The sequence below is a fragment of the Salvelinus alpinus genome, chromosome 2 (assembly GCF_045679555.1).
Source record: "Salvelinus alpinus chromosome 2, SLU_Salpinus.1, whole genome shotgun sequence".
In the NCBI taxonomy this organism is placed as follows: domain Eukaryota; kingdom Metazoa; phylum Chordata; class Actinopteri; order Salmoniformes; family Salmonidae; genus Salvelinus; species Salvelinus alpinus.
In genome coordinates this window covers 10,441,731-10,459,230 of record NC_092087.1, presented here as the reverse complement: position 1 = coordinate 10,459,230, position 17,500 = coordinate 10,441,731, and the positions used below count along the sequence as shown (strand labels likewise).

General features: G+C 45.2%; 1 protein-coding gene across 5 annotated transcripts in view; it reads right to left on the bottom strand.

Moving 5' to 3' along the window:
• The window catches only part of LOC139553803 (rho GTPase-activating protein 15-like), a 64,875-nt gene that overhangs the window by 34,474 nt on the left and 12,901 nt on the right, over positions 1 to 17,500 (bottom strand). For all 5 annotated transcript variants that reach the window (XM_071366519.1, XM_071366510.1, XM_071366488.1 and 2 more), the window contains one exon: positions 1,811 to 2,246. In XM_071366519.1, coding sequence (XP_071222620.1) covers positions 1,811 to 2,101 — 291 coding nt within the window. In that variant the 5' untranslated portion in view covers positions 2,102 to 2,246. The remainder of the gene's footprint in view (positions 1 to 1,810; positions 2,247 to 17,500) is intronic.

Sequence of the window (17,500 nt, the reverse complement as noted above, 5' to 3'; positions counted from 1 at the left end):
CCTCCAGTGACGGTCTCCAGTCCAGAGCCTCCAGCGACGTTCTCCAGTCCGGAGCCTCCAGCAACGTTCTCCAGTCCGGGGCCCGCAACGAGGGTGCCTAGTCCGGGGCCCGCAACGAGGGTCCCTAGTCCGGGGTTGGCGACGAGGGTCCCCGCACCAGAGGTGACCCCAAAGTGGGGTGAGCCAGTGGTGGAGCGGGGTCTGCGTCCCGCACCTGAGCCGCCACCGCGGATAGATGCCCACCCAGACCCTCCCCTATAGGTTCAGCTGTTAGAGATCCTTTTTACGTCTCTATTTTGGTTTGGTCAGGGTGTGATTTGGGGTGGACATTCTATGTTCTTTATTTCTAATATTTGTATTTCTATGTTTTGGCCGGGTAGGGTTCTCAATCAGAGACAGCTGTCTATCGTTGTCTCTGATTGAGAACCATACTTAGGTAGCCCTTTTTCCCACCTGTCTTTGTGGGAAGTTAACTTTATTTGTGGCACATAGCCCTTTAGCTACACGGTTGTTTTGGATTGTTTATTGTTTTTGTCGGCATCATCTAAATAATAAAAGGATTATGTACGCTCACCACGCTGCACCTTGGTCTACTTCTGTTGACGGCCGTGACAATAATAAGATTTATACACCTGGTAATAATAAGAATTATACACCTGTATATTATACACCTGATAATAATAAGAATTATACACCTGTATATTATACACCTGGTAATAATAAGAATTATACACCTGGTAATAATAAGAATTATACACCTGTATATTATACACCTGGTAATAATAAGAATTATACACCTGGTAATAATAAGAATTATACACCTGGTAATAATAAGAATTATACACCTGGTAATAAATCATACATAGAACAATAAATGATACATGACATTGAGCAGAACAATCAATTTAACCCACAGTAACAGTAAAGTACAGTGAATGCATAGGAAAAATCCCGCGCTGTTCACACCCCTCTTGGCTAGATTTTAAATGTTTCACTCAGTTTCACTCAGGCCCCCCTTCACAACCCTCTTGTTGGAGGAGAGAACCTTTTGCAGGTTTAAAGCACTTTTTTTTTGCAATTCTATACATTGTACCGTGTCTAATGTGTATTCATATGATATTTGAGTGACACGAAGATTACTACAAAATCTATGGCCTAAAATCCCAAGCTAAAAAGTTTTATCTGATATGGGCTAGTTGATCTGGACATTTCTAACAAGTTATAAATATCTCTCTAAAGTACCCAATGACTGACATGACAAGAGGAAGTGATGATGTAATACCCAATGACTGACATGACAAGAGGAAGTGATGATGTAATACCCAATGACTGACATGACAAGAGGAAGTGATGATGTAATACCCAATGACTGACATGACAAGAGGAAGTGATGATGTACTACCCAATGACTGACATGACAAGAGGAAGTGATGATGTGATACCCAATGACTGACATGACAAGAGGAAGTGATGATGTAATACCCAATGACTGACATGACAAGAGGAAGTGATGATGTAATACCCAATGACTAAACTGCACCTTTTTCATTCTATTATTACAACGTTCAAGAGTACGTTGAAAGCCGGACTGAGTTCCTTACATAAAAATAAAAAAAAGAAGTCTGCCAACCCATTTTGAGGGCGTACCACAGTTAAGGAAACACTGGTATATGTGATTTCCCTCTGACCACATGGATTTTTTGTTCTTGGTTAAGAGGGTTACCACGTAGGACACACTGTTTCAAATAGTACTGGTTACACTAGGGCCATAGTTTATGCTAACTGAGCCACACAGTCAGGACCTCCTTACCTGCCACCAGTCCGTGTTAGTCTTCCTGAGCAGAATAAACCGCTCCCCCTCTCGGATGCAGACCTGTCGTCCGTCTGCCCCACGGTACTGATAGTCATACTGCGCCTCCAGAACCACCGTGGGGACTCCACACACCGTGGGCACGCTCACACTGCTGCTCACACTGCTGCTCACACTGGCACCGCTCTCCCTACTGGACACACTGTCCACACTGGTAGTTCTCGGCCTGGTGGAGGCAGAGGGCATGGCGGGTGAGGCTACCGTGGAGAGACTGTAGCTTCCTGACAGCATGGTGGATGCTAGCTCTGACTCGGTCGGCTGGGTCTCAGCGTGGGGTGTTTTGGGTGAGAGGATAGGTGACGAGGGTGATGGTGGGGATGGTACAGACACTGGCGCAGGGCATCGACAACGACCGGAGTGAGGCCAAAGCCATGCTCTGAAACACAAACAAACAGAACAGAACTGGGTTCGAGTGAAGACTGAATATCTATGGCATCACGGATCCATTCATCTGATCATCATTTATTAATCCTAAAACTCAATATAAAGCAAATGTCACAGATACACACCATTAATTCTCATAAAAATGTCACAGATACACACCATTAATTCACATCAAAATGTCACAGATACACACCATTAATTCACATCAAAATGTCACAGATACACACCATTAATTCTCATAAAAATGTCACAGATACACACCATTAATTCTCACAAAAAAACACTGAGTAGTAATTCGTGTATAAAGCAATTGTATTAAAAAAAGGGCATTGCCATTTATTTGCAATCATCCATTTGTTTAATCACTCGTGCGTTTAGAGAGGAAAATAAAAACAGTTCAACCGACCAGAAGCCAAACACATACACACCCCTGCCCTGACCATTCTCGCTAACACAGCCAACAGGACATCCCTCTGAGAGGAGTCTTCATCACACAGAGACTGATAGCCAGAGAGGGAATTAAGAGAGGGAAAGAGAGGGAGACAGAGAGAGAGAGAGATAGAGGGAGAGAGATTGAGAGAGAGGGAGAGAGAGGGGGGGAGAGAGAGAGAGAGATAGATAGTGAGAGAGGGAGAGAGAGGGGGGGGGGGAGAGGGGGAGAGATGTCATCCCTGTGGATGTGCTGCTCTTACCCTCTGACTCCTGACTGCTGAGCCACCATTATCCCTGACTGTGATAGAGGCCACCATTATCCCTGACTGTGATAGAGACCACCATTATCCCTGACTGTGATAGAGGCCACCATTATCCCTGACTGTGATAGAGGCCACCATTATCCCTGACTGTGATAGAGGCCACCATTATCCCTGACTGTGATAGAGGCCACCATTATCCCTGACTGTGAGAGAGACCACCATTATCCCTGACTGTGATAGAGACCACCATTAGCCCTGACTGTGATAGAGACCACCATTAGCCCTGACTGTGATAGAGACCACCATTAGCCCTGACTGTGAGAGAGACCACCATTAGCTCTGACTGTGAGAGAGACCACCATTAGCTCTGACTGTGAGAGAGACCACCATTAGCCCTGACTGTGAGAGAGACCACCATTAGCCCTGACTGTGATAGAGACCACCATTAGCCCTGACTGTGAGAAAGGCCACCATTAGCTCTGACTGTGAGAGAGACCACCGTTAGCCCTGACTGTGAGAGAGACCACCATTAGAGCATGACTGTGAGAGAGACCACCATTAGCCCTGACTGTGAGAAAGGCCACCATTAGCTCTGACTGTGAGAGAGACCACCGTTAGCCCTGACTGTGAGAGAGACCACCATTAGAACCTGACTGTGAGAGAGACCACCATTAGCCCTGACTGTGATAGAGACCACCATTAGCCCTGACTGTGATAGAGACCACCATTAGCCCTGACTGTGAGAGAGACCACCATTAGCTCTGACTGTGAGAGAGACCACCATTAGCTCTGACTGTGAGAGAGACCACCATTAGCTCTGACTGTGAGAGAGACCACCATTAGCTCTGACTGTGAGAGAGACCACCATTAGCCCTGACTGTGAGAGATACCACCATTAGCCCTGACTGTGATAGAGACCACCATTAGCCCTGACTGTGAGAAAGGCCACCATTAGCTCTGACTGTGAGAGAGACCACCGTTAGCCCTGACTGTGAGAGAGACCACCATTAGAGCATGACTGTGAGAGAGACCACCATTAGCTCTGACTGTGAGAGAGACCACCATTAGCTCTGACTGTGAGAGAGACCACCATTAGCTCTGACTGTGAGAGAGACCACCATTAGCTCTGACTGTGAGAGAGACCACCATTAGCCCTGACTGTGAGAGAGACCACCATTAGCCCTGACTGTGAGAGAGACCACCATTAGAACCTGACTGTGAGAGAGACCACCATTAGAACCTAACTGGGAGAGAGACCACCATTAGAGCATGACTGTGAGAGAGACCACCATTAGAACCTGACTGTGAGAGAGACCACCATTAGAACCTGACTATGAGAGAGACCACCATTAGAACCTGACTATGAGAGAGACCACCGTTAGCCCTGACTGTGAGAGAGACCACCATTAGCTCTGACTGTGAGAGAGACCACCATTAGCTCTGACTGTGAGAGAGACCACCATTAGCTCTAACTGTGAGAGAGACCACCATTAGCTCTGACTGTAAGAGAGACCACCATTAGCTCTGACTGTGAGAGAGACCACCATTAGCCCTGACTGTGAGAGAGACCACCATTAGCTCTGACTGTGAGAGAGACCACCATTAGCCCTGACTGTGAGAGAGACGACCATTAGAACCTGACTATGAGAAAGACCACCATTAGCCCTGACTGTGAGAGAGACCACCATTAGAACCTGACTGTGAGAGAGACCACCGTTAGCCCTGACTGTGAGAGAGACCACCGTTAGCTCTGACTGTGAGAGAGACCACCATTAGAACCTGACTGTGAGAGAGACCACCATTAGAACCTGACTGTGAGAGAGACCACCATTGGAACCTGACTGTGAGAGAGACCACCATTAGCTCTGACTGTGAGAGAGACCACCATTAGCCCTGACTGTGAGAGAGACCACCATTAGCTCTGACTGTGAGAGAGACCACCATTAGCTCTGACTGTGAGAGAGACCACCATTAGAACCTGACTGTGAGAGAGACCACCATTAGCTCTGACTGTGAGAGAGACCACCATTAGAACCTGACTGTGAGAGAGACCCCCGTTAGCCCTGACTGTGAGAGAGACCACCGTTAGCTCTGACTGTGAGAGAGACCACCATTAGAACCTGACTGTGAGAGAGACCACCATTAGAACCTGACTGTGAGAGAGACCACCATTAGCCCTGACTGTGAGAGAGACCACCATTAGAACCTGACTATGAGAGAGACCACCATTAGCCCTGACTGTGAGAGAGACCACCATTAGAACCTGACTGTGAGAGAGACCACCGTTAGCTCTGACTGTGAGAGAGACCACCATTAGCTCTGACTGTGAGAGAGACCACCATTAGCTCTGACTGTGAGAGAGACCACCATTAGAACCTGACTGTGAGAGAGACCACCATTATCCCTGACTGTGAGAGAGACCACCATTAGCTCTGACTGTGAGAGAGACCACCATTAGCTCTGACTGTGAGAGAGACCACCATTAGAACCTGACTGTGAGAGAGACCACCATTAGCTCTGACTGTGAGAGAGACCACCATTAGCCCTGACTGTGAGAGAGACCACCGTTAGCTCTGACTGTGAGAGAGACCACCATTAGCCCTGACTGTGAGAGAGACCACCATTAGAGCATGACTGTGAGAGAGACCACCATTAGCCCTGACTGTGAGAGAGACCACCATTAGAACCTGACTGTGAGAGAGACCACCATTAGAACCTGACTGTGAGAGAGACCACCGTTAGCTCTGACTGTGAGAGAGACCACCATTAGCCCTGACTGTGAGAGAGACCACCATTAGAGCATGACTGTGAGAGAGACCACCATTAGAACCTGACTGTGAGAGAGACGACCATTAGAACCTGACTGTGAGAGAGACCACCATTAGCCCTGACTGTGAGGGAGACCACCATTAGAACCTGACTGTGAGAGAGACCACCATTAGCCCTGACTGTGAGAGAGACCACCATTAGCTCTGACTGTGAGAGAGACCACCATTAGCCCTGACTGTGAGAGAGACCACCATTAGAACCTGACTGTGAGAGAGACGACCATTAGCCCTGACTGTGAGAGAGACCACCATTAGCCCTGACTGTGAGAGAGACCACCATTGGAACCTGACTGTGAGAGAGACCACCATTAGCTCTGACTGTGAGAGAGACCACCATTAGCCCTGACTGTGAGAGAGACCACCATTAGCTCTGACTGTGAGAGAGACCACCATTAGCTCTGACTGTGAGAGAGACCACCATTAGAACCTGACTGTGAGAGAGACCACCATTAGCTCTGACTGTGAGAGAGACCACCATTAGAACCTGACTGTGAGAGAGACCCCCGTTAGCCCTGACTGTGAGAGAGACCACCGTTAGCTCTGACTGTGAGAGAGACCACCATTAGAACCTGACTGTGAGAGAGACCACCATTAGAACCTGACTGTGAGAGAGACCACCATTAGCCCTGACTGTGAGAGAGACCACCATTAGAACCTGACTATGAGAGAGACCACCATTAGCCCTGACTGTGAGAGAGACCACCATTAGAACCTGACTGTGAGAGAGACCACCGTTAGCTCTGACTGTGAGAGAGACCACCATTAGCTCTGACTGTGAGAGAGACCACCATTAGCTCTGACTGTGAGAGAGACCACCATTAGAACCTGACTGTGAGAGAGACCACCATTATCCCTGACTGTGAGAGAGACCACCATTAGCTCTGACTGTGAGAGAGACCACCATTAGCTCTGACTGTGAGAGAGACCACCATTAGAACCTGACTGTGAGAGAGACCACCATTAGCTCTGACTGTGAGAGAGACCACCATTAGCCCTGACTGTGAGAGAGACCACCGTTAGCTCTGACTGTGAGAGAGACCACCATTAGCCCTGACTGTGAGAGAGACCACCATTAGAGCATGACTGTGAGAGAGACCACCATTAGCTCTGACTGTGAGAGAGACCACCATTAGAACCTGACTGTGAGAGAGACCACCATTAGAACCTGACTGTGAGAGAGACCACCGTTAGCTCTGACTGTGAGAGAGACCACCATTAGCCCTGACTGTGAGAGAGACCACCATTAGAGCATGACTGTGAGAGAGACCACCATTAGCCCTGACTGTGAGAGAGACCACCATTAGCCCTGACTGTGAGAGAGACCACCATTAGAGCATGACTGTGAGAGAGACCACCATTAGCCCTGACTGTGAGAGAGACCACCATTAGAACCTGACTGTGAGAGAGACCACCATTAGCCCTGACTGTGAGGGAGACCACCATTAGAACCTGACTGTGAGAGAGACCACCATTAGCCCTGACTGTGAGGGAGACCACCATTAGAACCTGACTGTGAGAGAGACCACCATTAGCCCTGACTGTGAGAGAGACCACCATTAGCTCTGACTGTGAGAGAGACCACCATTAGCCCTGACTGTGAGAGAGACCACCATTAGAACCTGACTGTGAGAGAGACGACCATTAGCCCTGACTGTGAGAGAGACCACCATTAGCCCTGACTGTGAGAGAGACCACCATTAGAACCTGACTGTGAGAGAGACCACCGTTAGCTCTGACTGTGAGAGAGACCACCATTAGCTCTGACTGTGAGAGAGACCACCATTAGAACTTGACTGTGAGAGAGACCACCATTAGCTCTGACTGTGAGAGAGACCACCATTAGAACCTGACTGTGAGAGAGACCACCATTAGCTCTGACTGTGAGAGAGACCACCATTAGCTCTGACTGTAAGAGAGACCACCATTAGCCCTGACTGTGAGAGAGACCACCATTAGCCCTGACTGTGAGAGAGACCACCATTAGCTCTGACTGTGAGAGAGACCACCATTAGCCCTGACTGTGAGAGAGACCACCATTAGAACCTGACTGTGAGAGAGACCACCATTAGCCCTGACTGTGAGAGAGACCACCATTAGCTCTGACTGTAAGAGAGACCACCATTAGCCCTGACTGTGAGAGAGACCACCATTAGCCCTGACTGTGAGAGAGACCACCATTAGCTCTGACTGTGAGAGAGACCACCATTAGCTCTGACTGTGAGAGAGACCACCATTAGCCCTGACTGTAAGAGAGACCACCATTAGCCCTGACTGTGAGAGAGACCACCATTAGCCCTGACTGTGAGAGAGACCACCATTAGCTCTGACTGTAAGAGAGACCACCATTAGAACCTGACTGTGAGAGAGACCACCATTAGCTCTGACTGTGAGAGAGACGACCATTAGAGCATGACTGTGAGAGAGACCACCATTAGCTCTGACTGTGAGAGAGACCACCATTAGCCCTGACTGTGAGAGAGACCACCATTAGAGCATGACTGTGAGAGAGACCACCATTAGCTCTGACTGTGAGAGAGACCACCATTAGCCCTGACTGTGAGAGAGACGACCATTAGAGCATGACTGTGAGAGAGACCACCATTAGCTCTGACTGTGAGAGAGACCACCATTAGCCCTGACTGTGAGAGAGACCACCATTAGCTCTGACTGTGAGAGAGACCACCATTAGCTCTGACTGTGAGAGAGACCACCATTAGCCCTGACTGTGAGAGAGACCACCATTAGAACCTGACTGTGAGAGAGACCACCATTAGCCCTGACTGTGAGAGAGACGACCATTAGAGCATGACTGTGAGAGAGACCACCATTAGCTCTGACTGTGAGAGAGACCACCATTAGCCCTGACTGTGAGAGAGACCACCATTAGCCCTGACTGTGAGAGAGACCACCATTAGCTCTGAGCTCCTCTACTCTTCAGATATACTCACATGCAGATGCATGCACACACACACCCACACACACGCACACGCACACACACACACACGCACGCACACACACACACACACACACACACTCGCACGCACACAGCTCCGTGGTCGTGCCTTCAGACCAGGGCAGGCTGGGTAGCAGAGAGAGGAGAAGGGGGAGGAGGGTGGTGGACTCTCTCTCTCTGATAATCCACAGCACAGCAGTGTATTAATAAAGCACAATAATCTGTGACCTGACTAGTGCCTTGGAGAATTACCATAAAACCCTCTATATTGACTCATGCCTTGGAGAATTACCGTAAAACCCTCCATACTGACTCATACCATGGAGAATTACAGTAAAACCCTCCGTACTGACTCATGCCATGGACAATTACAGTAAAACCCTCCATACTGACTCATGCCTTGGAGAATTACCGTAAAACTATCCATACTGACTCATGCCTTGGAGAATTACCGTAAAACCCTCCATATTGATTCAAACCACCAAGCAGGCTGGAAGCTGAAACAGACAGCTCACTGTGCCAGGTTAGGGGTTTATTTACAGGACTAATCCTAATATTGTAGATAGAGAACTGAAGCAGGACAAAGGCCACTACACACCAGTGATAGACATCTGTTCTGATAAGACTGACTGACTGTAGACATAGAGCTGCACTATGAATCTAATTCACATGATCCATATCGCAAGAGAGCCATATCAGAAAGTGTAACGTACGTTTTTATAGTTTACTCAGTTTTTTTCTCCTAATGTGGCTGCTGCCCACAGACAAGCCCCACCCCCTGTCACTCAAGCAGCTCAGCTCCACCTCTTCTCTGTTAGTCACTATTAGTGTGTGCGTGACTGTTAGGTCATGCTGTCAACCCATTGGTCCAAACAAGAACAACGTTGCTTCCCACTTTGTTTCTTAATATAAGTCATTCTATTTCTAGGATTCCAACAGTTTCAGTAGAAAAATTGCAATTTGAAAGTTTGTGTGTATGTGTTCTGTTGCAGTTTACACCTGAACCAGCTGACAAGAGTAAATACAACAGGTATAGCAGGAAAGCTGATGGGATTCCCAATTACCTCACATATCCACAGTCCTTCTGCTACCCTGCATGGATCCACAAATGGTACAATTCATTAAATTGAACAATTCATTACATGGTACAATTCATTACATGGTACAATTCAGTTTAAATCCACGCTATAGTGCTGTATCTATCTATTGACTCTGTCTGTCTGTCTGTCTGTCTGTCTGTCTGTCTGTCTGTCTGTCTGTCTGTCTGTCTGTCTGTCTGTCTGTCTGTCTGTCTGTCTGTCTGTCTGTCTGTCTGTCTACAGTCAGGTTAAAAAAAAATATATTTGCACCCATATTAATCTCTTTCTCTGAGGAATTGTATTAGTGTAAAATAATATAATATCCCTTTTTTTTTTTTTGCATATAATATAACTCAGTATTTGTATGATTTATTTCATACAGTATTTTTTGCTCATATTTATCAATGGTGCCATTCATTTTGAACCTGACTCTATCTACAGTGCATTCAGAGAGTATTGATGCCCCTTGACCTATTCCAAAAAGGTTTGTGTTACAGCCTGAATTCAACATTTATTAAATAAGATTGATTTTGTCACCAATCTACACACAATACCCCATAAGGACAAATTGAAAACATGTTTTAAGACATTTTTTGCAAATGTATTGTAAATTACATAAAGAAATATCTAATTTAAGTAAGTAAGTAAGTATTCACGTCCCTGAGTCACCTTAGGCAGCGATTACAGCTGTGAGTCTTTCTGGGTAAGTCTCTAAGAGCTTTCCACACCTGGATTGGACAATATTTGCACATTATTCTTTTCAAAATTCTTCAAGCTCTGTCACATTGGTTATTGATTATTGCTACACAACTATTTTAAAGTCTTTCCATAGATTTTCAAGTAGATTTAAGTCAAAACTGGAACTTGGCCACTCAGGAACATTCACTGTCATCTTGGTATGCAACTCCAGTGTATTTTTGGGGAAAGGGAAATGGGGATACCTAGTCAGTTGTACAACTGAATGCCTTCAACTGAAATGTGTCGGCATTGTGTTTTTAGGTTATTGTTCTGCTGAAAGGTGAATTCTTCTCCCAGCAGACTGAATCAGGTTTTCCTCTAGGATTTTGCCTGTGCTTCACTCCATTACGTGTATTTCTTATCCTGAAAAACTCCCCAGTCCTTAATGATTACAAGCATACCCATAACATGATGCAGCCACCTCTATGCTTAGAAATATGGAGAGTGGTACTCAGTGATGTGTTGTATTGGATTCGCCCCAAACATAACACTTTGTATTTAGGACAAAAAGCTAATTGCTTTGCCACATTTTTTGCAGTATTACTTTAGTTCCTTGTTGCAAACAGGATGCATGTTTAGGGTTTGTTTTTAATCTGTACACCCTTCTTTCTTTTCACTCTGTCAATTAAGTTAGTATTGTGGAGTAACTACAATGTTGTTGATCCATCCTCAGTTTTCTCCTATCACAGCCATTAAACTCTGTAACTGTTTTAAAGTCACCATTGGCCTCATAGTGAAATCCCTGAGCGGTTTCTTTCCTCTCCGGCAACTGAGTTAGGAAGGACGCCTGTATCTTTGTAGTGACTGGATGTATTGATACACCATCCACAGGGTAATTAATAACTTCACCATTCTCAAAGGCATATTCAATGTAAGCTTTTTTACATTTTTACCCATCTACCAATAGGTGCCCTTCTTTGCGACGCATTGGACAACATCCCTGGTCTTTGTGGTTGAATCTGTGTTTGAAATTCAATGCTCGACTGAGGGACCTTTCAGATAATTGTATGTGTGGGGCACAGAGATGAGGTAGTCATTCAAAAATCATGTTAAACACTATTATTGCACACAGAGTGAGTCCATGCAACTTGTTATGTGACTTGTTAAGCATTTTCTACTCCTGAACTTATTTAGGCTTGCAAAAACAAAGGAGTTGAATACTTATTGACTCAGGACATTTCAGCCTACATTTTTCTATTAATTTATAACAATTTCGAAAACATAATTCCACTTTGACATTATGAGGTATTGTGTGTAGGCCAGAGACAATAAAATCTACATTTAATCCATTTCAAATTCATACTGTAACACAACAGTCTACACTACATCTATCTACACTACATGACCAAAAGTATGTGGACACCTTCTTGTTGAACATTTAATTCTAAAATCATGGGCATTAATATGGAGTTGTTCCCCCCTTTCCTGCTATAACATACTCCACTATTCTGGGAAGGCTTTCCACTAGATGTTGGAACATTGCTGCAGGGACTTGCTTCCATTCAGCCACAAGAGAATTAGTGAGATCAGGCGCTGATGTTGGGCGATTAGTCGGCGTTCCAATTCCAAATGTGCTCGATGGGGTTGAGGTCAGGGTCTGTGCAGGTCAGTCAAATTCTTCCACACTGATCTTGACAAACCATTTCTGTATGGACCTCGCTTTGTCCATGGGGGCAATGTCATGCTGGAACAGGAAAGGGCCTTCCCCAAACTGTTCCCACAACGTTGGAAGCACAGACATGTCTAGAATGTCATTGTATTCTGTAGTGTTAAGATTTCCCTCCAATGGAACTAAGGGGCCTAGCCCGAACCATGAAAAACAGCCCCAGACCATTATTCCTCCTCCACCAAACTTTACAGTTGGCACTATGCATTCGGGCAGGTAGCGTTCTCCTGGCATCCGCCAAACCCAGATTTGTCCGACGGACTGCCAGATGGTGAAGTATTATTCATCACTCCAGAGAACGCATTTCCACTGCTCCAGAGTTAAATGGCGGCAAGTTTTAAACCACTCCAGCTGACGCTTGGCATTGCGCATGGTGATCTTAGGCTTGTGTGCGGCTGCTTGGCCGTGGAAACTCATTTCATGAAGCTCTCGACAAACAGTTCTTGTGCTGATGTTGCTTCCAGAAGCAGTTTGGAACTCGTTAGTGTGCAACCATAGGAAATATGATTTTAACGTGCTACGCGCTTCAGCACTCGGCGGTCCCATTCTGTGAGCTTGTGTGGCCTACCACTTTGTGGATGAGCCGTTGTTGCTCCTAGATGTTTCCACTTCACAATAACAGCACTTACAGTTGACCCGGGCAGCTCTAGCAGGGCAGAAATTTGACGAACTGACTTGTTGGAAATGTGGCATCCTATGATGGTGCCACGTTGAAAGTCATTGAGCTCTTCAGTAAGGCCATTCTACTGCCAATGTTTGTCTATGGAGATTGGATGGCTGTGTGCTCGATTTTATACACCTGTCAGCAATGGGTGTGGCTGAAATAGCCTAATCCACTCATTTGAAGGGGTGTACACACATACACTATACTGTATTTACAAATGTATCTATCTATCTGTCTGTCTATCTATCTATGAGCCTCTTCACACTTTTTGTAAAAATACAGTCAGCTTATTAGCATATTATATCATATTATTCAAATGTAAACTTGTGTACTTGCTACATCTCAGCCGCTACCTCGACACTCGGCCAACAGTTGCCCCCCTTGAAGCAGGGCAGCGTGGACACAATGGTCTCAGAACTGTCCTAGATGTAGAGTGTGACATAGTAAGAAATCAGCTGTAAAAAAAAATGTTTTATATGGGCTATGATGGAACCAGATAATTTTTCTAATCAGGTCATAGGGTTTTATAAAAAAAACTCCTGGAAAAACTCCTGTCCCTAGGGAGGATGAAAACATTAAAACCCTTTTCCCAGACAAAGACACCACAACTGCAATTGGACAAAAACTAACAAGACTGAGCTTGCAGTATGCAGGGTACTAGGAGATAAATCATACGTTTCCTGACCATTTATTTTTTATGTTCGGTGAACGGAAGTGAAAAGTTTGCCTATTCTGGGAATATACATTTTTAGGTTGCAGGGAGGTTCTGAGAACGTTTTTCTATGGTTCCCTGAAAGGTTTCCTGTGAGGTTTTATTTACTTTCTGAGAACGGAAATTCTAGGTTATTAGAAGGTAAATACATAACATTGTCACAACGTTTCAATAAGACTTTTAATAACACTGCTAGCTTAGCTTGGGTTAACTGTGAACTTGAAGTACAGATAGGATACATGGATATTCATTTGCTTAGCCATTAATCATGCAAACACATCATTTTTATTGTGGCACGGCGTCAGTGAGATTCAAACCTATGATCTTCTGTTCTCTAGCCATGGAATTAGTCCACAAGCACTCATTAAGATCAGGTGTGGGCCAATTAGTGGACGCTGCCAACACACCTGAACACACTTCACAAGATGGAGGATAGAGAGGGTTTTGTCGACGCTGAGAACGGAATGTTTGTTTTGAAATAACATTCTTAGAACGTTACTAATGTTTTCTTGTGGTTTTTATGGAAGGTTTTCTGAATGTTCTGGAAACATGGCTTTAAATAGAACCACGAGGAAACCTGCAGAAAACATTATGCTGAGGTACTGAAATTCCCAGAGAAGAACGTTATTTCTTAACGTTTTCGGATCAGTTTGATAACATTACTTTAAATAGAACCGGAGTGCCAGAGAGTGCTCGGAGTGCGCTGTCAGGTTTTCCGTTTTGTAAATTCAGAGCGTTTCTCTCTCGGAGCGTTCAGAGCGCACACTGGAAGCTCTGGCGGAGGAGTTGCGTTGTTCCGAGCAATCTGACCTCAAAATGGCGGTCAAACAAACACCCAAGCTAACTGACTAAAGTTAACTAGCTTGCTAGCTACTTTCAAACACAAATGAGAGAACACCTCACTGACCATTTTACTGCCCCTAGCAGAGCAGTTTAGGCTTTTTACATGATTCCCAGAGGGTTGGTGACTGTAACTGTGCTGCTGGCAACCATTTAATAGAGTTTTTTTTTTTTGCCAACAGTTTACGGACACCGACCATATTCAATACGTGTTGAGCGTTTGTGAATTCGTCAGTTATTCTGCGCTCTGACACATTGAGATAAAGATTGTATGCAGAATAACCACCGGCTACCATGCTCTCATCTAGCTCTAAGAAACATATAGTTCTCAGAATATTATGATTTAGCTGGGTTTGCATCTGTCATTAAAAATACACCCATACAGTACGTCATCACTATTGTGTTGATTGATTCATTCATTCATTCCAGTCAATCATTTTGGATTAAAAAGTCCTAGGTAGTCTAGCAACACGACGTGTAAATATAAACGAAATTTGATCACCTTCAAATTTTCTCAGAAATCTATTTTAGGCTATAAAAACATGTTGGTATGTTTCCCCTGGCCCAGATGGGATCAGAGCGCATAGGCTTCTCTAGGCTACCTGCAGCTGTGGCGAGAAAATAAAACCCTTTAATTTTCACATACATGCTTGTGAATGGTTTCATTATTCAAGACTGTGGTATGTTTTAGAAGAAAAAAATGTTGTTGAATAGTTTGTGCTTACTGACTAGTAGTGGCTCAATTTGAGCTGGGGACCCAGAATGTGGCATTGCCAGCCACAACGAAATGTTAGGCAAGGATGTCATGTGAATTGAAAAGTATAATTCCCTTTCAACCACCCCGACTCTCCTTCATATCTCGTAGTGGGAATAGGGTCTATGTCTAGACTTTTATCAGAGCTCTAGTTGTGGAGTTAGAAACAACAAGATACAGAATAGAACAGAAGCAGACTCACCCTGTTACGACCATGTTGGTCATTATGAATAGGTTATAGCATGGAGAGAGACAGACAGGTTATAGCATGGAGAGAGACAGACAGGTTATAGCATGGAGAGAGACAGACAGGTTATAGCATGGAGAGAGACAGACAGGTTATAGCATGGAGAGAGACAGACAGGTTATAGCATGGAGAGAGACAGACAGGTTATAGCATGGAGAGAGACAGACAGGTTATAGCATGGAGAGAGACAGACAGGTTGGTCATTATGAATAGGTTATAGCATGGAGAGAGAGAGACAGGTTATAGCATGGAGAGAGACAGACAGGTTATAGCATGGAGAGAGACAGACAGGTTATAGCATGGAGAGAGAGAGACAGGTTATAGCATGGAGAGAGACAGACAGGTTATAGCATGGAGAGAGACAGACAGGTTATAGCATGGAGAGAGAGAGACAGGTTATAGCATGGAGAGAGAGAGACAGGTTATAGCATGGAGAGAGACAGACAGGTTATAGCATGGAGAGAGACAGACAGGTTATAGCATGGAGAGAGAGAGACAGGTTGGTCATTATGAATAGGTTATAGCATGGAGAGAGACAGACAGGTTATAGCATGGAGAGAGAGAGACAGGTTGGTCATTATGAATAGGTTATAGCATGGAGAGAGACAGACAGGTTATAGCATGGAGAGAGAGAGAGACAGGTTGGTCATTATGAATAGGTTATAGCATGGAGAGAGACAGACAGGTTATAGCATGGAGAGAGAGAGACAGGTTGGTCATTATGAATAGGTTATAGCATGGAGAGAGACAGACAGGTTATAGCATGGAGAGAGAGAGACAGGTTGGTCATTATGAATAGGTTATAGCATGGAGAGAGACAGACAGGTTATAGCATGGAGAGAGAGAGAGACAGGTTGGTCATTATGAATAGGTTATAGCATGGAGAGAGAGAGACAGGTTGAAACTACTCTCTCATGACAGTAGAATGTAGTTGGCCAATGGATGCAGGATTTGGTTCTGGGTTCTGAAAATAGAGACTAAAGACCCAGAGTCCCAGAGAACCCTCAGAGAACCCTCAGAGAAACCCCCAGAGAACCCCCCAGAGAACCCCCCAGAGAAACCCCCAGAGAACCCCCAGAGAAACCCCCAGAGAACCCCCAGAGAACCCCCAGAGAAACCCCCAGAGAACCCTCAGAGAACCCCCAGAGAACCCTCAGAGAACCCCCAGAGAACCCCCAGAGAACCCTCAGAGAAACCCCCAGAGAACCCTCAGAGAAACCCCCAGAGAACCCCCAGAGAAACCCCCAGAGAACCCTCAGAGAACCCCCAGAGAACCCCCAGAGAATCACCTGACAGTGAAATGTGTGTCTGTGGTGGCACAGACACACAGACGGCCCCTCAGAAGTGGGGAGAAACTAACGGCTAGCTAACCTCACTTAGGGAGGGCACCAAGAACAACTACAACAGACCGAGAGAGTAGGAGGGAGAGAGTGAGGGAGAGAGAGAAATCTTTGACTATGTACAGACTCAGTGAGCATAGCCTTGCTATTGAGAAAGGACGCCGTAGGCAGACCTGGCTCTCAAGAGTAGACAGGCTATGTGCACACTGCCCACAAAATGAGGTGGAAACTGAGCTGCACTTCCTAACCTCCTGCCCAATGTATGACCATATTAGAGACACATATTTCCCTCAGATTACAAATATCCACAAAGAATTCAAAAACAAACCCGATTTTGATAAACTCCCATATCTATTGGGTGAAATACCACAGTGTGCCATCACTGCAGCAAGATTTGTGACCTGTTGCCACAAGAAAAGGTCAACCAGTGAAGAACAAACACCATTGTAAATACAACCCATATTTATGTTTATTTATTTTCCCTTTTGTACTTTAACTATTTGCACATCGTTACAACATTGTATATATATACATAATATGACATTTGTAATGTCTTTATTCTTTTGAAACTTCTGTGAGTGTAATGTTTACTGTAAAATTGTATTGTTTATTTCACTTTTGTATATTATCTACCTCACTTGCTTTGGCAATGTTAACATGTTTCCCATGCCAATAAAGCCCCTTGAATTGAATTGAATTGAGAGAGAGAGAGCGAGCGAGAGCGAGAGAG